A 19,288-nucleotide genomic window follows, 5' to 3' on the forward strand; every position below is an offset into this window, starting at 1 on the left:
ATGCTACTGAGAGGCAAGGATTGTTAGACTCTATGTCATGTCCTTTGGACACGTAATCAGGAAAGACCACTCCCGGGAAAAGGACATCACACTTGATAAAGTAGAGGAGCAGCAATAAAGAGGACCTTTAACAAGATTGGTTGACATGTGACTTCCGCAATGAGTTCAAACATCAGAATGGTTGTGAGGTTGGTGATCCATTCTGTTGCACACGAGTCGCTATGGGTCAAAACAGACTCAAGGACACCTAACAGGCTGTCCATGTTTACATTGCCCAGGCGGATAATTCTGATGTGTATGAAAACTCACTATCAAGATAATCAATAGATTGATACAATGCTAGAAACATTCACGAGTCTATGTCAAAGAATCTGAAAGACAGTTACCAGGCCAATTGGCTGAAAGGGATTCCTATTTGTACCCATTTCCAAAAGAAAGTTACCCAACAAAAGAAATTACCAAACTATATCACTAAATCGATCACAAGTAAAATTCGGCTAAAGATAACTCAAAGGTGACAGGGAACTGCCCGAAATTGAAGTGAGATTCAGGATATGAGATAGAATGAGGGATAGCATTGTTGATCTCAGTTTATCTTGGTCAAAAGCATAAACACCAGAAAGATATTTACATGTGTTTTGTTGGGTGGATCATAAAATGCTAAGGATAACATTGTGAAAAATAGGAATTCTAGAATACTTCATTGTAGTCATGCAGAGCCTATAAGTAGACAAAGAGGTAGTTCTTTGAACAAGAAGATGCTGAATGGATTAAAATCAGAAAAAGTCTGAGTCAGGACTGTATGCTGTCACCACATCCTAGGAACTGCACATGGTAAACGAAGAGGAACATGGCACCAAGACTTATGTGGAAGGCTTATTAACAACCTTCAACATGCAGATGGTACTACCTGCTTGCTGAGAGTGAGGAGAACCTGAAACACTTGCTAATGAAGAGCAAAGACTGCAGCTCTCAGTAATTGGATTCATTGTAAAGCAAACAAAAATTCTTATGACTGGACCGACCCATCACCAATATCATACTAAAAGGAAAAAGGATTGAACTTGTCTAGGATTTCGTTTTATGTGGATTTATAATCAATGCTCAGAGAAGCAAGAGTCAAGAAATCAAACAACATATATCATTGGAAAATTCTTCTCCACAAGACGTCTGTAAAGTGTTAAAGAGCAAAGCTGTCACATTGAGTACTAACATCTGTTTGACCCTAGCCATGGTTCTTTTAATCCCTTCATATGCATCCAAAAGCTCAACAATGCACAAGGAAGCTCAATTAATTTGAATTATGGTTTTGGTGGAAATATTGAGTATAATATGGACTGTTGGAAGAATGAAAGCATCTTTATAGGAATAAGTACGGCCATAATGATCCTTCAAAACAATTCCCGGCCCGACTTAATTTCACATACTTTGGACATGTTATTAGAAAGAACGAATTCCTGGTGGTGCTGCCATGTAAGCTTTGGACTGCCAATAGCAAGGTTGGTGGTTCAAACTCACCAGCCACTTCATGGGGTAAAGCTGAAGCTATCTGCTCCTGTTAAGATTTACAACATCAGAAACCTATGTAAAGTTGCCATGCCTTAGAATCTACTTGATAGCATTGGATTTTAAACCCTGTGTTAGGTTAATATGCTTTTAAAGGAGGAGGTTCCATGAAAAGGAGGTAAACTCTCAACAAGCTAGATTAATATCACATCTGTCGCAATGGGCGCAAACATAAGCATCGATTGTGGGGATGGCATAGGAGCAGGGGGCGTTGTTCTCTGTTGTGCACAGGGTCAGTAGGAGGTGGAGCCAACTCAACTGCACCTAACCATAACAACCTTTTTTAAGGATGTTAAACAAGGAACAAGCCCACGTACACACAATTTGTAAAAGTCAGCCTGCTGGAAACTCTATGGGATAACTATCCCAATTTTTTATATTGTTTTATTAGGAGCTCATACAACTCTTATCACCATCCATACGTACATCAATTGTGTAAAGCACATTTGTACATTCATTGCCCTCATCATTCTCAAAACATTTGCTCTCCACCTAAGCCCCTGCATCAGCTCATTTTTCCCCTCCCTTCTTGTTTCCCCCTCCCTCATAGACCCTTGATAATTTATAAATTATTAGTTTGTCATATCTTGCCCTGTCCGACGTTTCCCTTCACCCACTTTTCTGTTGTCCGTCCCCCAGGGAGTAGGCTATATGTAGATCCTTAACTATCCCATTTTTTAAGAGCAGCAACAACAGAATGCAATAAGAACGCATGCAGAAAAAAAGATGTAGAATCAGAGAGACCTATCAACCATTCACAATATGTGTTATTCAGATCCTGATCCAAATATACAATTAAAAAGTTACAAGACGATCAAGAACATATCAACATGATTTTATATGTGATGATATTACAGAATCATTGCTATTTCTTAGGTGTAATAGCGACATAGCAGTTATGTCAAACATAGAGGCATGCCTTTCAGAAACACTGGAATACTTACTGATGAACTAATTAGATGTTTTAGAATTTAATATGGGGAAGGTATAAATGAAACAAATTTGACCATGACTTTAAAATGATTAAAGGGAAACATTGGGTACATCACACTCTTAATATTATTCTCTCTGCTTCTGTGTATGTTTTAAAATTTTATAGTAAAAATTTACCATCTGCCTAATATGAAATTTTAACAATAACAATACCAAAGACAATTCTGTCTTCTTTTTAGGATATAATCTCTTTCCTGGGTATAGTTAGATGAAAATATTCTAACTGAGCGGGCCCTACCTATCAGAAATAAGAACCTGATTAATGTAGTAATCAAAATCAGATAAGCAGTGCTCTTAATTGCATGGAGCTGTGCCATGTACTGTAATAGCCTCTCAGCTCTGCATATAGATCCTGATCCTGCTGCAAACTACAGAGTGGTAAAGGTCATGTCAGCTAGTAATGCAGCATGGCCACACTGGGGACGGCGCCAAGAATCTGAGTCATTATCAGCAGAGTCATTAAAAGACACCCAAGAGAACACCTTGAAAAAACATGAGTAGCTCACTTGGCTCTACTTGTGTTCCTTCTGGGTCAGACAACAGGCCCCCAACGAATAATTCAGCACTCTGCTTTTGCTAGTGCCAAACTTGTGTATTGATCGGATGTCTTATCCCACCCTTTTGTCCCCTTTTAATAGATGTATTTATAAAGGCTTCCTACCTTGTTTACATTTTCCAGAGAAACGAGGCTTGTCACCCACAGGTGTTTGAGCTTGGTAGCATCTGAAGTGATGGGAAGCATTTCTTGCAGCTTTAAATTTTCTCCCCAGAATCCTAGTAAACCATCCTTACTAATAGTCAGATAACGGCTTGAACTTTTTAAGAAAATTACTTTTTGGATGGTGTCCTTGTGTTTCACTGGGAGGAATTCAAGGGCATTCCACTGGGGAACCACGGTAGCCTTTGCTCGTTCGTCTTTTTCATAGAGCGCTACCAGGATAAATGAGTTCAGCTTGTCCCAATTAATGAAGCCCTCTTGGGTCACATCCACTTTGTCAAAGAGCTCCTGATAGTCTTGGTGCGTGCCCCAACCAATAATTTCTTTCATTCTCTCCACAAACACATCTCTGGACATCAAGATGGTTTGTCTTGGCTCTGGAGACTTCAAACAAAAATAAAAAGTCATACAACAATTAAAGCATCACGTGCAACAAGAACATTGTGCTGCCCATATTGGTTGTTTTAGTTGGCAATTCTTTCAACAGGCAAAGAAAAATGCCCGTCATGTCCTCTATGCACTATACTTAAATGAACTGGGAATCCTTTCAATGTGCAACGAGACATTATCTCTTGCTACCTATAAAAGCATTATACTTAAATGAACTGGGGCTAGAGAGCAAAGAAAATTGGTAGGGCTAGCTGCTAACATGCTTGAATTTGTCACTAGGAAACAGAAGTGTCAACAAGTTAGGACATAAAATCACCCTTTTGAAATCACAGAATGCCCACGCTGACTCCTTGAGACCTCCACACCAAAAGAATCAGGTACCTTTCCTGGTGATTGTCGACAGCAAAATAATGTGCTTCCCCTGCCCCTCCTAAACATGTCCATGATCTAATTCCCAATAATTGTGAATGTTACCTTTTATGGTAAAAGGGTAAAATGTAATTAAATTATGGATCTCGAGACAGGAGATGATCTCTTATTAGCAAGTGGACCCAATGTAATGCACACGCGTCTGAGTCCTCACCCGGGAACTAGGGAGGCAGGAGCGTCCGAGTCAGAGGAGACCTGAAAACAGAACCAGTCGCACGGATGACGGGCCCACGGGTCAAGGAGAGCAGTCAGCTACGTCAAGGAAACAGACTACCATATATACTCGTGTATAAGCCAAGTATTTCAGCACATTTTTGGTGCAGTTTTTGTGGTAAAATTAGGTGCTTCAGCTGATCTTTGGGTCGGCTTATCCTCGAATATATACGGAACCCCAAAACAAACACAGCCCGAAGCACCTTGGTTTTAGCCCTGGGGGACTCATTTCGGATCTGTGGCTGCCAGAATTGTCAACTAATAAACATATGTTGTTTTAAACCACTGAGTGTATGGTGTGGTAATTTGTTACAGAAACAAACAGAAAATGATGGACTCATCAAAATGTGAATCCAAGGGCAAGATATCTACTTTTATGCACACACCAGTACAAAGAACAATATCTCTCTATCGGGAAAGTTCATGTCGTATTTTCATAGGTTATTCAGTCAGTGAGATTCCTGATGACAGAATGAACTTTCACCCTCTCTCTGAGGGGAACCAGTCAGGAGTTGCAGTACCCACTGAGAGGGACAACACTGTTGAGCATAAACAAGTGTAGCTTTAAGCCTGACACTGCCAATAGCTATGGAAACTATTGATAAGTCTGAATCTTGATTTTCTCACCTGAAAAAAAGTATAGCAATTTTTATCATAAAAAGATTGTTTTGGAGATTAACTGAGATGCCATTTATGCAAGGACTCTGTGATTAGAAGGCTAACAGAGGTTAGGTCTTGCTTTTAATTAACTTTCCAAGATTTAATTGGTACCTGGCACTTCGGATTATTCAAAAGTTTCATCATTCATATCTTGGTTAAATGAATTTCACTCTAAAATTTTGATAGATGGAAAAATTTCAGTAACTCAGATTTTAAGTTTGCGTCAAGACGTACGCTCCATCCTAGCCCAAACAGCAAAGTGTTCTGAAAACTAAGTCAACATTGATCTTTTTAACTTTTATAGACACGGCATCAGTCAGTAACTTTTGCCCAATAGCATCTTATTACTTAAACAACATTTTAAAATATGATTTCCATTCTTTCTCTTGATATTTTCTAAAAATGCAATTTTATTTCTGAGAATTATAAAATTCTCTGCCTAATGAAAATTTGTTAATTTACTTTCTTACATTGAAATATAGGAAATTGTGAATAGGTCATTAATTGAGAGTCTTCTTAAGGTAATTTGAACAATCAACTCCAGAGTTTTCTGTACATTCATAAAGCCAATATTTAGTGGCAAAAATATAAGAAATCTTCCCGACTTATAGAATTTTACCCAAAAGTGCAATTTTATGATATGCCTGATAAGTCCATTGCTGACTGCTCACTCACTATTCTCGTCTGTTTGAGAACATATTTTTGCTCTATTTTGGAGTTTTGCCTTGACTGAAAAATACAAAAGCATTACCTCTTGATCAATATGTAGTTTGTATTTGTTAATTCTGTTACATTCCAACTTGAATAGCTCAGTTAAATGTACAATTAAAGTGTGTGATTTTAACAAGCTTAAGCACAAATACATTAAATTTTCCACACAACTAATTCTCACATTATCAGTGGTTCCATTTGCCCTAGAATTAATTCATTCACTCCATCACACTGTATATTTTGCACCCTGTGGTAAGGTAAATGAAACTCTAAGCCATAGCTTCAGTTATTTCACCTCCAAATAGGAATCATAAAACCTAACTTTTAGGGCTATTATCAAACTTAATGGATAAATTTATGTGCAGATAGTACATGGGATGATTTGATGTACACACAGCACATTTATACTCAATAAATGTTAATTCCAGGCCAGAAGGTTTACAGACTACAAATAGAGTCATCACACAGGCAATGGCTGTTCTCTGAGGATTTAACTAAATTAATTTGGGGGGAGGAGGTATTCAAATTGTTAATTTTAGTAAATTTAGCTATCAGGAATGGCTAGTTGCTAATTAAATGCCTCCAAAAGACTTTTTAGAGAGGTCCAAAAAAAATAAAACAAAATGTGGTGGAGACTCTGCCAGCCGAGATTATCTGAGGTTCCCCGGTTTTCAAGGCCATTACTGTCATATAGCAGATGCCTGTGTTCAACTTGAATGTGACACTGTGATGTGCTCTTCATCAGAGACACTGAGGGAAACCTCTCCGAAGTAAGGTCTGGTGACGTAGAATTGGCCTGTCCCTAGGGACAAGCAGCACAGGCATGACATCCGTGCGAGTAACTGTGGCTTCCATTTTGCCCTACCACACTGTGACACTACTCTGTGACTATCAGTTGAGCCGAAGGTCCTTGCAGTAGACTTCTTGGGAAAAGGTGACTCTCTCAGGAAGGAAGCTAACTCTGTCATCTAAAGGAAAATTTGCAAACCTTGTTTTAGTTACTATCAATTTGTATTAGATTCTGCAGCAACAAGCAGAATCATTTATTTTTGAACTATATTTGGATATAGTATTTTTCTAGGACATGGTTTTATATGGTCGATGTTTTTATAATTTAATCTTTTATTAATTGCTGATCCCTGTGCATATATCTTGATCAACACTAATGAATTTAGAATCTGACTTTCATGCCCAGATTTGCCACCTGTAACCTTAGTCCAATAATAACATTTCTCAGGATTTGTGTGAACCTACAACAAGATATTTTGGATAAAAATCTATCTTTACATTAAATAGCTGTGTTTAAATATTATTCAAAAGTTGAGCCCCTAGCCCAAAGATTGGTGCTTAGGACAAAAAGTTGGAGCATAGCTTTGAAGTTTTTCTCTGACACATGGGGTCACTATTAATAAAAGAGAAAAGATCGAGCTAACAAATGTATTTGAACACTATTTATTTTGTTTAAATGGAGCCCTGGTGGTGTAGTGTATGCACATGGGGCTGAGATCTGCATGGTGGGCAGTTCAAAACCGCCAGCAGCTATTGTGAAAAAGATTGAACTTTCTACCCCTGTAAACAGTCACACTCTCAGAAACCCACAGGGGTCCCTAGGAGTCAGGGCTGACTCAAGTGCAGTGAGTATTGTGCAGAAAACACATCCACATCAACATGATACTAACTTCACTAGCATATAGTTACTATAGCCAACCCAGTGCCAGCAAGTCAATTTGATTCATGTGAACCTAAATTAAAGGGCTTAATGAGGCTGTAAATATTTACAGGAATGAATAGCCTCATCTTTCTCTTGTGGAGCAGCTGGTGGATTTGAACCACTACTCTTGCAGTTAGCAATCCAATGTTTAACTGACAGCTCCACCAAGAGATCAATGCTTACTATATATAGTTAAGGCAATATTTGGAATTTTGTCAATTTTCTTCCATTACAAACTATAGTGCTTAAAATAGTTAATTCTCTGTTACTCTAATGAAAAAGTTTTATTATAATGGCTTCAATATAAGCTTCTTTCCAGCAGATACTTGGTTCCAATTTGATTGCAGGCATTTCAAATAAAAAGAGTAAGTACTGGTTTTTGAAGCTATATTATTTTGCTATTATGATAGCCACTCCAGGAGGTAGCACATAATCAATTAAGAACCAATGGTACTGAAGGAAGAAATCCAAACTGCACTGAAGGCATTGGCAAAAAGCACGGTTCCAGGAACTGACAAAATACCAAATCAGATGTTTCTACAAACAAATGCAACTCCATAAGGACTCATTCGTTTAAATAATAATAATACAAATAGATGGTATACAAAGTCACTATACTACAAAGACTTCACCGATGGTCAACCATTTCAGGAAGTAGCTGGTGGTCAAGAAGCAGCAGCACTGAAGGAAGAAACCATGCTGCCTGAAGGATTTGGTGAAAAACAAAGCCCCAGGAATTGTTAGAAGACCAATAGAAATGTTTCAGGAAATGTATGCAGATCTCGAGCTGGCCATTTTCAAAAAGGAGATTCAACAGAATTCAGAGAGTATGGAACAATATCATTAATGTCACATGCTAGTAATATTTTACTGAAGATACTTCAAAATGCTACTGCAGAACATGGGCAAGGAACTTCCAGAAATTCAAGCCAGATTCGGCAGAGGGGGTGGAATGTGACATATCATTGCCGGCATCGGATAGATCTTCGTTGTAAGAAGAGTGTCTGAACGATGTTTGCCTGTGTTTTCTTGAGTGTGCAAAGGCATTTGACTATGTGGATCCTATCAAACTATGGATAACATTGAGAGAACAGGAATTCCAGAACATTTCATTGTGCTCATAGGAAATGTATACATGAACCAAGAGGCAGCTATTCAAACCGGACAAAGATTCTGCATGGTTTTAAATCAGGAAAGCAGTTTGTGAGGATTATATCCTTTCAGCATACTTATTCAATCAGTACCCTGCACAAATAACAGGAGAGGTTGGAGTGTGTGAACAAGAACACAGCATCAGGATTGGTAACAATCTGTGACATGTAGATGACACGAACGTTCAGCACTTACTGATACAGAGCAAGGGTTCTTGTCTTCAATATAGATTGCAATTCAATGTAAGGAAGAAATTTTTCAAAACTAAATCCATCAGGCTATCCTGATAGATGGAGAAAATATTAAGATTTTCAAACATTTCATTTTATTTGGATTTACAATCAATGTCCATGGAAGCAGGACCAAATGACAAGATCAATAAATCAAACAGCTGTCGCCTCAGGAATCGTCATCGGACATTGCCTTTTCATACTTATAGAATGTTACAAAGCAAAGGTGTAATTTTGAGGCATACGCTGCTGCACTTGACCCAGGTCCTTCCTGATAGCTTCATCCACTTCATATGCATTGAAAGCTGCTCAGTAATCAGAAAGAATAATTGCTAGCATGAATTGTGGTGTTGAGGAATATTTTCAGAAGAAAGAACAAATCTCCCTTGAAGAAAGAAGTGCAACCAGAACGCTCCTTTGACTAAAGGATGGCAAGACTTCATCTTACATGCTTTGGACATGTTATCAGGAAGAAATAAAGACAATATTCAATGAGATAGGCTGTCACCGTGGCTGCAACAATGGACTCAGACAGTTGTGAGGATGGCACACAGCTGGGCAGTGTTTCATTAATTATGAATGGGAACATCAGTTGAACAGTGAATCGAGGATGCTTAACAACCTATTAGTTAAAATTCTCTGTCTGGAGTTTTTGAGGTGAAAAATAGCATTATTACCCATAGAGGAGTGGCTCTTATAATACAGGTTAAAAGGATATGAGCCATAAGAAACCATAATCTCTTTCAACTCCTCCTGAAATGTTTGTAAATTTATTTTGCTATTGTATTTGAACTATATGCTCTCTAGTTGTGCAATAGTTATTCCTCAGCTGTGAAGCAAAAACAATGGTTTCTACCCAGCAGCCACAGGAAAAGAGACTTGGCCATCTCTTTCCATAATGATTGTCGTCTAGAAGACCCTTCAAAGAGGGTCCAGTCTGTGACATGGCGTCACGAGACACCTTACAAAAACACTGATTGAACTATTAAGGAAACAACCAGTTGTTGCTTCCAATTATTTTTGTTAAGGACCAGAAAGCTAATATGCTCTGGATGTCTGATAGATTCTCTCTGTAGGCAAAATTTCAAACTTTTAGAAAATCTTCTTTTCAACCCAGATTTCTTCTTCTTTATTTTTTTAATATTATAAAAATCAATTCCTGGAACTTAGAAAGCATTTTCTGCAGTCTGAGTGAACTCCTGTCTTTCATTAAAAAACCACGAACTCTGTAAAATTCCCTCAGCCTCTAAGCTTTGTGCTATCCAGACTTCACTGGGACGTATATTAAAACTGAGAGTTAAATATAAATGAAATACTTCTACTATACACCCCTACTAAGAAACCTGACAACCCTTTTGTCGTTAAGAAGGAGAATCAATTGACAAGTTGTGAGTATGCCAACACATTTTTAAATTATTTACTTTCATACAAAATAATTCTTGCCTCTCTTGCTATGAGCCAGGAATAATTCAATGGCAATGAACCCATATAAAATATAAAATACAGAGAAGCTAAAATTTTAAGCACTCACTAATGCCATAGTTTTCCATTTTTTTTCTAGGCAGAAGTGTACTCATGTATAATAGTCTATGATTTACCAAATAGGAGCATGGCATGCATCTTCTGTATGCTGCTTTTGACACATTACATCATATCATGAAGTTATACCTGCTTCAAAACATATTCATCTTTATCATCGTGTTTAAAAGGCTACATAATATATGGAAAGAAAACACAATTACTTATAGTCCTCTAGTATTAAACATTTCAGTAGTTTCAAATGCTTCTTCTATAAATAGTCCCACCATAAACATCCCTATACATACATCTTTGCTCAACTGTTCAATTATTTCCTGGGGGAAATGTCCTAGAAACAGAACTGCTGAGTTACAAATTTTGCATATTTTTAAAGTTTTTGACCTATCTTCCCAAATCCTCCTCTTGTAAGTTGAACCAATTTACATGCACATCAACAAAGGAAAGATTTCTCCATCTCCTGATCCTCAGGAGATTATTCTTAAAATTTACCAATTGGTTCCTGAAATGCAGTTCTAGTGATCCTAGACATTTATAAACTTTCTGGCAAAAGAAGAGTACACATTCCTCAAAGCATAAACTTAAGTCTATCTTTCAAAAAATACCAACCCTTGGAAATATTGTTTATGTGATTTGCTTCTTCCCTAACTCTTTCTTATAGCAATATGTAATAATTAGATGGGGAACAAAAAGCTCTGTGTTAGTCTGGGTACATTCGAGAAACAAATCCACAGAAACGCATGTATGAGACAGTTTTATGTAAAGGGTAAGTGCACATCAAGAAAACATCCCAACCCAGTGCTTCCCAAGCCCACAAGTCCAACATTAACCCATATGTCCGACACCAATCCACAAAGTCATCCTCCACCTCACAAAACACACAGCATGACACCAACTGCAGGAGGAAAGCTGAATCAGTGAACGTGTAAGCATCTCAGTGCTGGCAGGGGTCTCCACACGGCTGCTCCAGCACCCAGGGCTGCATCGGGGTAGGTCCATGTGGCTTCTCCTTGGAGATGTCTTGCAGGAAGTAAGCCTTGCCAGCTGAAGCAGGGAACTGGTTAAGGCAGCTGCACCCTGGTCCAACCATCCGAAAGCAAGAGACTCAAGAACTAAAAAGGCAAGCCTCTCCAAGCCATTTATCTCTCCTCCCTTCAATTAACTCCACATGGGTTTATCAGCCAGGTCGGCACAATAAACTCTAACTCGAGCTCTCTTCCTTTCTCCAACTTTGTAAATAAGGATTTTGCTCAAAACGAGTTTACGAGTCTAGGTTTAAATCTATGGCAAGAATACAATCTGACTCACAAATCCTATTCTCGTATCTTTCCATCGTCACAGCCTGGCAGCGATAAATGTCATTGATGCCAGGGTCTCTGCCCTCATCCACTGGCAAGTATGTGCTTCCAGAATCAGAAGGCCAATGCCAAATAGTGACTTGTAAGCCTCTGGGAGAGATATCGTCCTTCTTTCATCTATCACCTCACATATACTGAGGACGAACACTATGTAAGGGAGAAGGAAGTAGGTGTTAAAGCAGCTATTCATTGAAACAATAAGTATTAAGTGCCTACTCCAGGCACAGCACAGCACAGCACAGTGTTCAGTATCAACTTTGAACAAGAAAACAACATCTATTCTCGTCAGATACTTCAGATTTCTCTGAAGGCTCTGGGTGTGCAGGCCATAGGAAGTAACATGCAGTTCTGGGATATCAAAAATATTAAGACCACAAGCACTCCACACATTGTTACTTTTCCTAATTGTAAGCTGAAATTAGCCTTTAGTTATGTCTAGAACATTCCATAAAAAGAAATTTTGTATGGAACAGCAATGTTTCCTTCATTTGAAAGCTTTTTTCCCTTAACCTCATTTTTTCTCTTTTTTTACAATGTTTACATCGAACCACGTCATTAGAATTCTGCAACAGTTCTTTTTTCACCACATGAAAAAAATAGTTTCTAATAGGATCTCAGAATCTTGTTTCTTTTTTTCCCCCCAGAACCTGCTGGTTTTATCAAGCACTTCACCAAAAATAATATTTCTTCTGTCAAATATGCGGCATGATTTGGGGGTAATGTTCTGTGACAGTTGAATGAGTGTACAATATCAAAGTGCATCCACTCCCTCTATCTCTATAATTAAATTTAAAATTAACATGCTGCTTTCTCATGCTTCATTCTGTTGTACCTGCCTCAATTTCCCTTGGTTACACAGTGTATGGGTTATGAATATGTATAAGGGTTTGCTGTCAAACTCTGTGAGCATCTTCTGGAGCAGAAGATTAGATGTGTTATTTCAAAACAGATGCATCACTTTATCTCCACCTGGCAATTTTCACCTACCAATGAACATTTATGAGAGACTGAACAATAGGAAGACTAGCCAAGGTTCATATCACTCTTTTTCCTTTCTGCTTCAAAGGATTTAAGTTGATTTTAATTTTCATTTATACTAGGTTATCAATGATTCAAGAGCTCACCACCTTAAATGGAGTTAAAGCTACGGGCCTTGAAATCCTGGACTGAAGTCAAGGTTAATAACTTAGCTCTCCAGAACCAAAATTTCAACATTAAATTTCCTCTTTACCTGATGAATTAGAAGTTATTTAGAGCTGCAAGTGGGGATGGGGTAGAGAAATCATCCTTTAAATAAATGTTTTTGATAAATGTAATTTTACATATAATTGCCTCTTAAAGTTATGGAAGCTTTTCATTCTCTGCTAAAACTAAGAGGATATTTGTCACTGTTACCTATTTTGACTAAGTTAGAAAAATGGGGGATAAAGTTGATGGATGGTATGATGCAGCCAACATACAACTGAGCTTTACTGATCCTCATTTGGAAATGTCAGTTTAACGTATATAAGTATATGCTTTTCAAACACTTGATTTCCCTTTGTTGAGCCAAAAATTTTCATGTTTCCATAGAATCATAAAATAATGGCTTAATGTTGGAAATAAATTTCCCAAATATACACCAAACCCTTCTTCAATGAAAGAAACTGAGGCCAAGATGATTTTTTAAGTCTTCTTTGGCGTCATTCTCCATTGCTGACAGAGTCAGGTCTGGATCTGAGGATTCTCAATGACTAATATCTTTTCTCTATACCCCAAATATGTAGACTTCAGCAATTCTCTAGGCAACACAATCATCAAATAAGAAAAACAGAAAAATACGTGCTTGGTATATGGGCACCCAAATAATCTCCTGCTTTTGATAAAAATTTCTTATTTATAACCCTCCAGCTTTAAAACGATATCCTGATATTTTACATGTAAACATTGAGTCAACACGTACCACACCATATTATTTAAAGGTCAAAAAGTTCCTAACTATGGTTATAGGGGAATTCCTTGAACTCTTGAATCCTTCTGTGGTAGTTACATAATTTGGTGTCAATTTGGGACTTGAGAGGATTAAGAGTGAAGGGGTGGAGTCTAGTCTGTCAATTGGGTGATAGCCAATGAGACCTCTGTGTGGGCATGGCCCTGAGGATTCTGGGAACTCCTGTATTTCCTCCTTGGAGGCAGGAGACACTCTCTCTCTCTCTGCTCACTCCTTGAGAGACTCTCTACTAACAAGGCACATGGAGCTATGCTGATGGCAGGAGAGCCCTGGACCTGAGGAAGCCATGTGGAGACCCCTGCCAGCGCTGAGATGCTTACAATGCCACTGGATCCATAAGATTTCCCACCAACTGGCCTGTGATCATCCTGCATTCAGCATCATTGTATGTATTCCGTGAGTTTGAAGAGGACTTTATAAATTGGTATCACACATATAGGCTAATATTGGATTTATGGACTTGATCTGGACTAGGCTGGGAAGTTTTCTCATTATTTAATTGCTCTTGTATATAAAGCTCTTTCCTATACACCTATGAGTGTCTATGAATTAGTTTCTCTAGTCTACCCAGTCTAACACCCCTAAAAACAGCAATTTGATAATAGGAGCCCTTGTGGTAAAGTAGCGATGAGGTAGGCTACTAATCATTAAGTCAGCAATTCAAAAGCACAGCTCTCTGTAGAAAAAAGAAGAGGCTTTCTGCTCTCATAAGGATTTGCACCCTCAGAAACCCACAAGGGCAGTTCTACTCTGTCCTGTAGGGTCGCTTTGAATCAGAATTGATTTGATGGCAGTGAGTTTGGGGGTTATTGCTATTTATTTATTTTTAGTACAATAACAGTTTTCCCTTCATTTATGCCTTGAATATCTCCTCCCATCACCTCAGAGAATCTTTTCAATCACTGTTTAAACATATTGACTTCCGGCAAGATGGCACTCAGGTAAGCAGCTTGCATCAACAGCTCTGTGGCGAATAGTAAATTCACCAAATAGGAGGCTGAGTGAGGGATCCAGGAAAGTGAATTAACTCCTGTGACAATACAAGAGCACTCCCTAGGCCACATAGGTGACCTTCCCCCAACTAGCCACGCTCTGGAGCCCCTAGGCTTTGCCTGAAGTTCACCCTCGATGCCAGGAGCAAGCCCCCTTCTCCCCACAAGGCGGTGACCCCTGCCACAACTCCTGGTACCCTCCCTCCATCAGTCAGCGGCCTTACAATATTCCTCTCCAGCATTATTAACTAAATGCATAGATTCTTATTAGGTCTTGCATGTTCAATGTCCAACATGCATATGAGGTAATTGAAAATACCATGGATTGCGTCAAGTGCCCCTTAATTCTCAAAATAGTATCATTGCTTTTCAATATTCTAAAGAGGTCTTGGCCAGGAGATTTACCTAATGCAACTCATCTTTTGATCTCATGCTACTTCTGTGAGTATTCAAACTTTTCTCCATTTATCATGATGTTACCTATTAGTCCAATTGTGAGGATTTTTGTCTTCTTTACATTGAGTTGTAATCCAAACTGACAGCTGCTATACTTGATCTTTATCAGCAAGTGCCTCAAGTCCTCCTCTCTTTCAGAAATCAGTAGGGTGTCATCTATGTGTCGCACATTGTTAGTAAACCTACCACCAATCCTGATGCTACCTTCTTCTTCATAGAAGCCACCTTCTCTGATGCTCGCTGAGGGGCTACTACCCTGTCCCACACCTTTCCTGACTTTAAACCACGAAGTAGTCTCTTGTTCTGCTTGGTCTCACACCTGCCCCTTGATCCAGGGACAAATTCAGAATGAGCACAATCTTCTCCAGGTCATCCATAACCTGGATATGATTAGCACAGTCCAATGCCTTGGCATAGTCAATAAAACACAAGTAAACATCTCTCTGGAATTATCTGCTTTGAGCCAAGATCTGTGTGACCTAAGCAAGGATATCTCTTATTCCACATCTTCTTCTGAATCTGGCCTGAACCTCTCACCGCTCCCTGTCAATATACTGTTGTAACTGTTGCTGGATAATCTTCAGAAAAACTTTACTTGCATGTAATATCAGTGATATCATTCTATAATTTGAGAAATCCATTTGGTCACCTTTCTTTGGGATGGGTACAATTATGAATCTCTTCCAGTCAGTTGGCCAAGTAATTATCTTCCAAATTTCGGGCATAGACTAGGGAGTGCTTCCAGGGCTTCATCAGCTGGCTGAAACATTTCAGTTGGTATTCTATCAATTTCTGGGGCCTTGTTTATGGCTAATTCTTTCAGTGCAACTTGAACTTCTTCCTTCAGCACCATTGTTGCTTGTTCATGTGCTGCCTCCTGAAATGATGGCATATCAACTTTCACCTAATACCCACTAATTTAAAACAAGGTACTGATTTTATATTTAGTGATATTTACATTCATTTAAATATATATTTAGATTTACATTTTAAAATAGTACCACAGAGTCTTTAGGGTGTTGAGATATGGTGACACTTTAAAAACATTTATCTTTGCTTTGAATTACAGTGTAAAGTATACCTATTACCATTTGCTATGAATTATACTGCTACAGGCTCAGCTGTATTTTTTCCTAACTGAGGCCTCTATACACACTAGCACACATATTTTCATTTTATAATATGATTATGCACTGTTCTGTGATTTTCCTCAGCTGTAAATCTTGGCAATATTATCTTATCCTTTTTAATGGTTTAGTAGTATGAATATTCCATAATTTATTTATCCATTCATCTATTGATGAACATTTGAGCTATTTTCATTATTACAGTTTATAGGTAATATTACCTTGATGAGTGTACATTTATAATTTTTCTGTACATGTCAGGCTTCATTAGGGTTAGTGTACATTAGGAATTCCTGATTTGAAGGGCATATTTACATATGTATAACATGTATGTGTGTGTGTGTTTTTGGAGTATGTATATATTCCAAACATATATGTGTATATATTACATATATATATATGTGTGTGTTCAAACTTACTATCTTAATAATAATACCCAAATTTCTGATTCCTTGCCAAAAGTGAATATTATTCATCTATTTCATTTTAGCCAATCTGAAAAATGACAAAAAAAAGTCTTCTTTTTTCAAAATTGGAATTTCAAATCAAAATCTTAGTGTGTTTGAATATCTTTTCACATTTGTATCTATTTCTATAACAGTCTTCTCTGATACAGACATGATGATAATATATGTAAATAAACCATAGATAATAAAGTTGCATGTGATATATAAGAAGGGGCTTCAAAACTGCTTTGAAGATGGCATTATCCAAAAATGGGCATCTGGGCAAAGCTACTATATACATACATTCCCAGGATGAGACTCAGGTACTACGGCAGGTGCCAAACCCAACCCAGGGATATATATGGCAGTCAACTAATAAGGTGGGGGAGTGGGGAAACAGGGCACTAACCCACCCAAGGGGAGGGTGTCATTTATATCTCTACAGGAGAAAGAGAGAAACCAGACTTCAACCTGGCGCATCAAGACATGAATGCAACATACAGGCATGAATCAGGGAACCAATAGAGAGGTCTCCAGGGCCGGCCCCAATCCCAACTATGCGGGCACCCTTTACCCCCCACCCTAGAGGAATGCACTTCAGAGGACAGCACTGAAGCTTCAGCTCAGGAAGTGGGGCACACATCTGATCAGGAGCCAGCAAAGAGGGAAGGAGAGAGAGTGGAACACAACCTGGCCCATCAAGCCCTGAGGACAATATTCCAGCTCAGAGCAGCCAATGCACAGAGAGGCTCACAGGGCTGGCCCCCTCATGAAACATGACAACGTCCCTCACTGACACATAGCACTGAGGGGGACAACACTAGGGACACAGTGTGGGAGATGTACCTGATCCAACCCCACCGCACTGCAATGAAACACTAAGGGTGTAGAGGGGAGCAGCAAGGGGAGCAAAGCAACGAAGTCCCTGAGGAATACCAAAGGTGGACTTTGGGAACCAAGGTGTGGCACACCAGTGGACTTGACTGGAAAACTCTCATAAAGGTCAATGGACAGACCTGGAATTGTTTGAGGGCTTTTCAGTTTTTACTGGGTTTTTTTCTTTATTCTTTTGTTTTGTTGGATTAGCTGTTGTTGATTTATTTTTTTGTCTTCTCTTTTTGTTATGTTTTGCTTTGCTTTGTTTTTGCACATATTATTGTCTATGCATGTCTATCTGGACAAGATAGGTGGACAATCCAGAGGAGAGAACAATGGGACCAATGGTTCTGGGGAGACATGGTAGAGAGGGAGGAGGGGGAAAAGGAGGGGTGTACCAACAAACCCAGGGACAAAGGAAGAATAAGTGATCTAAAATTGATGGCAAGGAGGGCATAGGATGCTTACAGAGAGCTCCTTCAAGGTCAATGTAGCCAAGAGGAATTACCAAAACCAAAATGAAGGTCAAACATGATATTGTGACAGGAGGAAAGTAAAAGGAAATAGAGGAAAGAACTGGGAGGCAAAGGACATTTATAGAGGCCTAAATACAGGCATGTATATATATGTAAATATATTTATATATAATGACCGGGGAATAGATCTATGTGCATATATTTATTTATAAAGTATTATAGCAGCAGGTGGACATTAGGGCTTCACTCAAGTATTCCCTTAACGCAGGACCAATTTGTTCTACTAACATGGCACTTTGTGATGTTCACCTGACACAATCGCTGAAGACAAAATGGGTGCATAAGCAAATGTGGTGAAGAAAGTTGATGGTGCCCGGCTATCAAAAGATACAGCATCTGGGGTCTTAAAAGCCTGAAGATAAACAAGTGGCCATCTAGCTGAGAAGCAGCAAAGCCCACATGAAAGAAGCACATCAGCCTGTGTGATCATGAGGTGTCGATGGGATCGGGTTTCAAGCATCAAAGACCCAAAGCAAAACAAACAAACAAACAAAAATCATATTAATGGGAATGAGGGGGAGGGCAGAGTAAAGATCCTAAGTCCATCAGTAATCAATTGGATACCCCCTGTCAGAAGGGCCGCAAGAAAGAGACAAGCCAGTCAGGGTGCAGTATAGCACTGATGAAATACACAACCATCCTCTACTTCTTTAATGCTTCCCCCCAACCCCCACTACCATGACCCCAATTCTATCTTACAGATCTGGCTAGACCAGAACATGTATACTGGTACAGATAAAAGCTCTCACCACAGGGCATCCAGAACAGATAAACCCCTCAGGACCAATTAAGGGCTAGCAGTGATACTAGGAGAGTAAGGGAAGGGGCATTGAGGGGGAACCGATTACAATAATCAATATATGGCCCCCCTCTCAGGGGGACGGACACAAAAAAGTGAGTGAAAGGAAACAGTTGTTGGTGTAAGACATGAAAAAAAGGAATAGTTTATAAATGATCAAGGGGACATGAAGGAGGGAGGGGGAAAATGAGGAGCTGATACCAAGGGCTCAAGTAGAAAGCAAATGTTTCGAAAAGATGATGATAAAATATGTACAGATGTGTTTGACACAATGGATATATGTATGGATTGTGATAAGAGCTCTAAGAGCGCCCGATAAAATAAAAACTGAAAGGAAAACAAAAGATAATGGCGTTCATGTTCTTATTTACCACTTTGTTTGGTGCTGTCGAGGCCATC

General features: G+C 38.8%; 1 protein-coding gene across 1 annotated transcript in view; it reads right to left on the reverse strand.

The window, feature by feature from the left end:
• Positions 1 to 19,288, reverse strand: part of WDR49 (WD repeat domain 49) — a 158,358-nt gene that overhangs the window by 131,164 nt on the left and 7,906 nt on the right. Inside the window, exon 2 of the mRNA XM_004704102.1 lies at positions 3,221 to 3,661. Within this exon, the coding sequence (XP_004704159.1) occupies positions 3,221 to 3,661 (441 nt within the window). The remainder of the gene's footprint in view (positions 1 to 3,220; positions 3,662 to 19,288) is intronic.

This window comes from Echinops telfairi, unplaced genomic scaffold, assembly GCF_000313985.2.
Source record: "Echinops telfairi isolate 266 unplaced genomic scaffold, ASM31398v2 ScPeMD7_7420;HRSCAF=8458, whole genome shotgun sequence".
In the NCBI taxonomy this organism is placed as follows: Eukaryota; Metazoa; Chordata; class Mammalia; order Afrosoricida; family Tenrecidae; genus Echinops; species Echinops telfairi.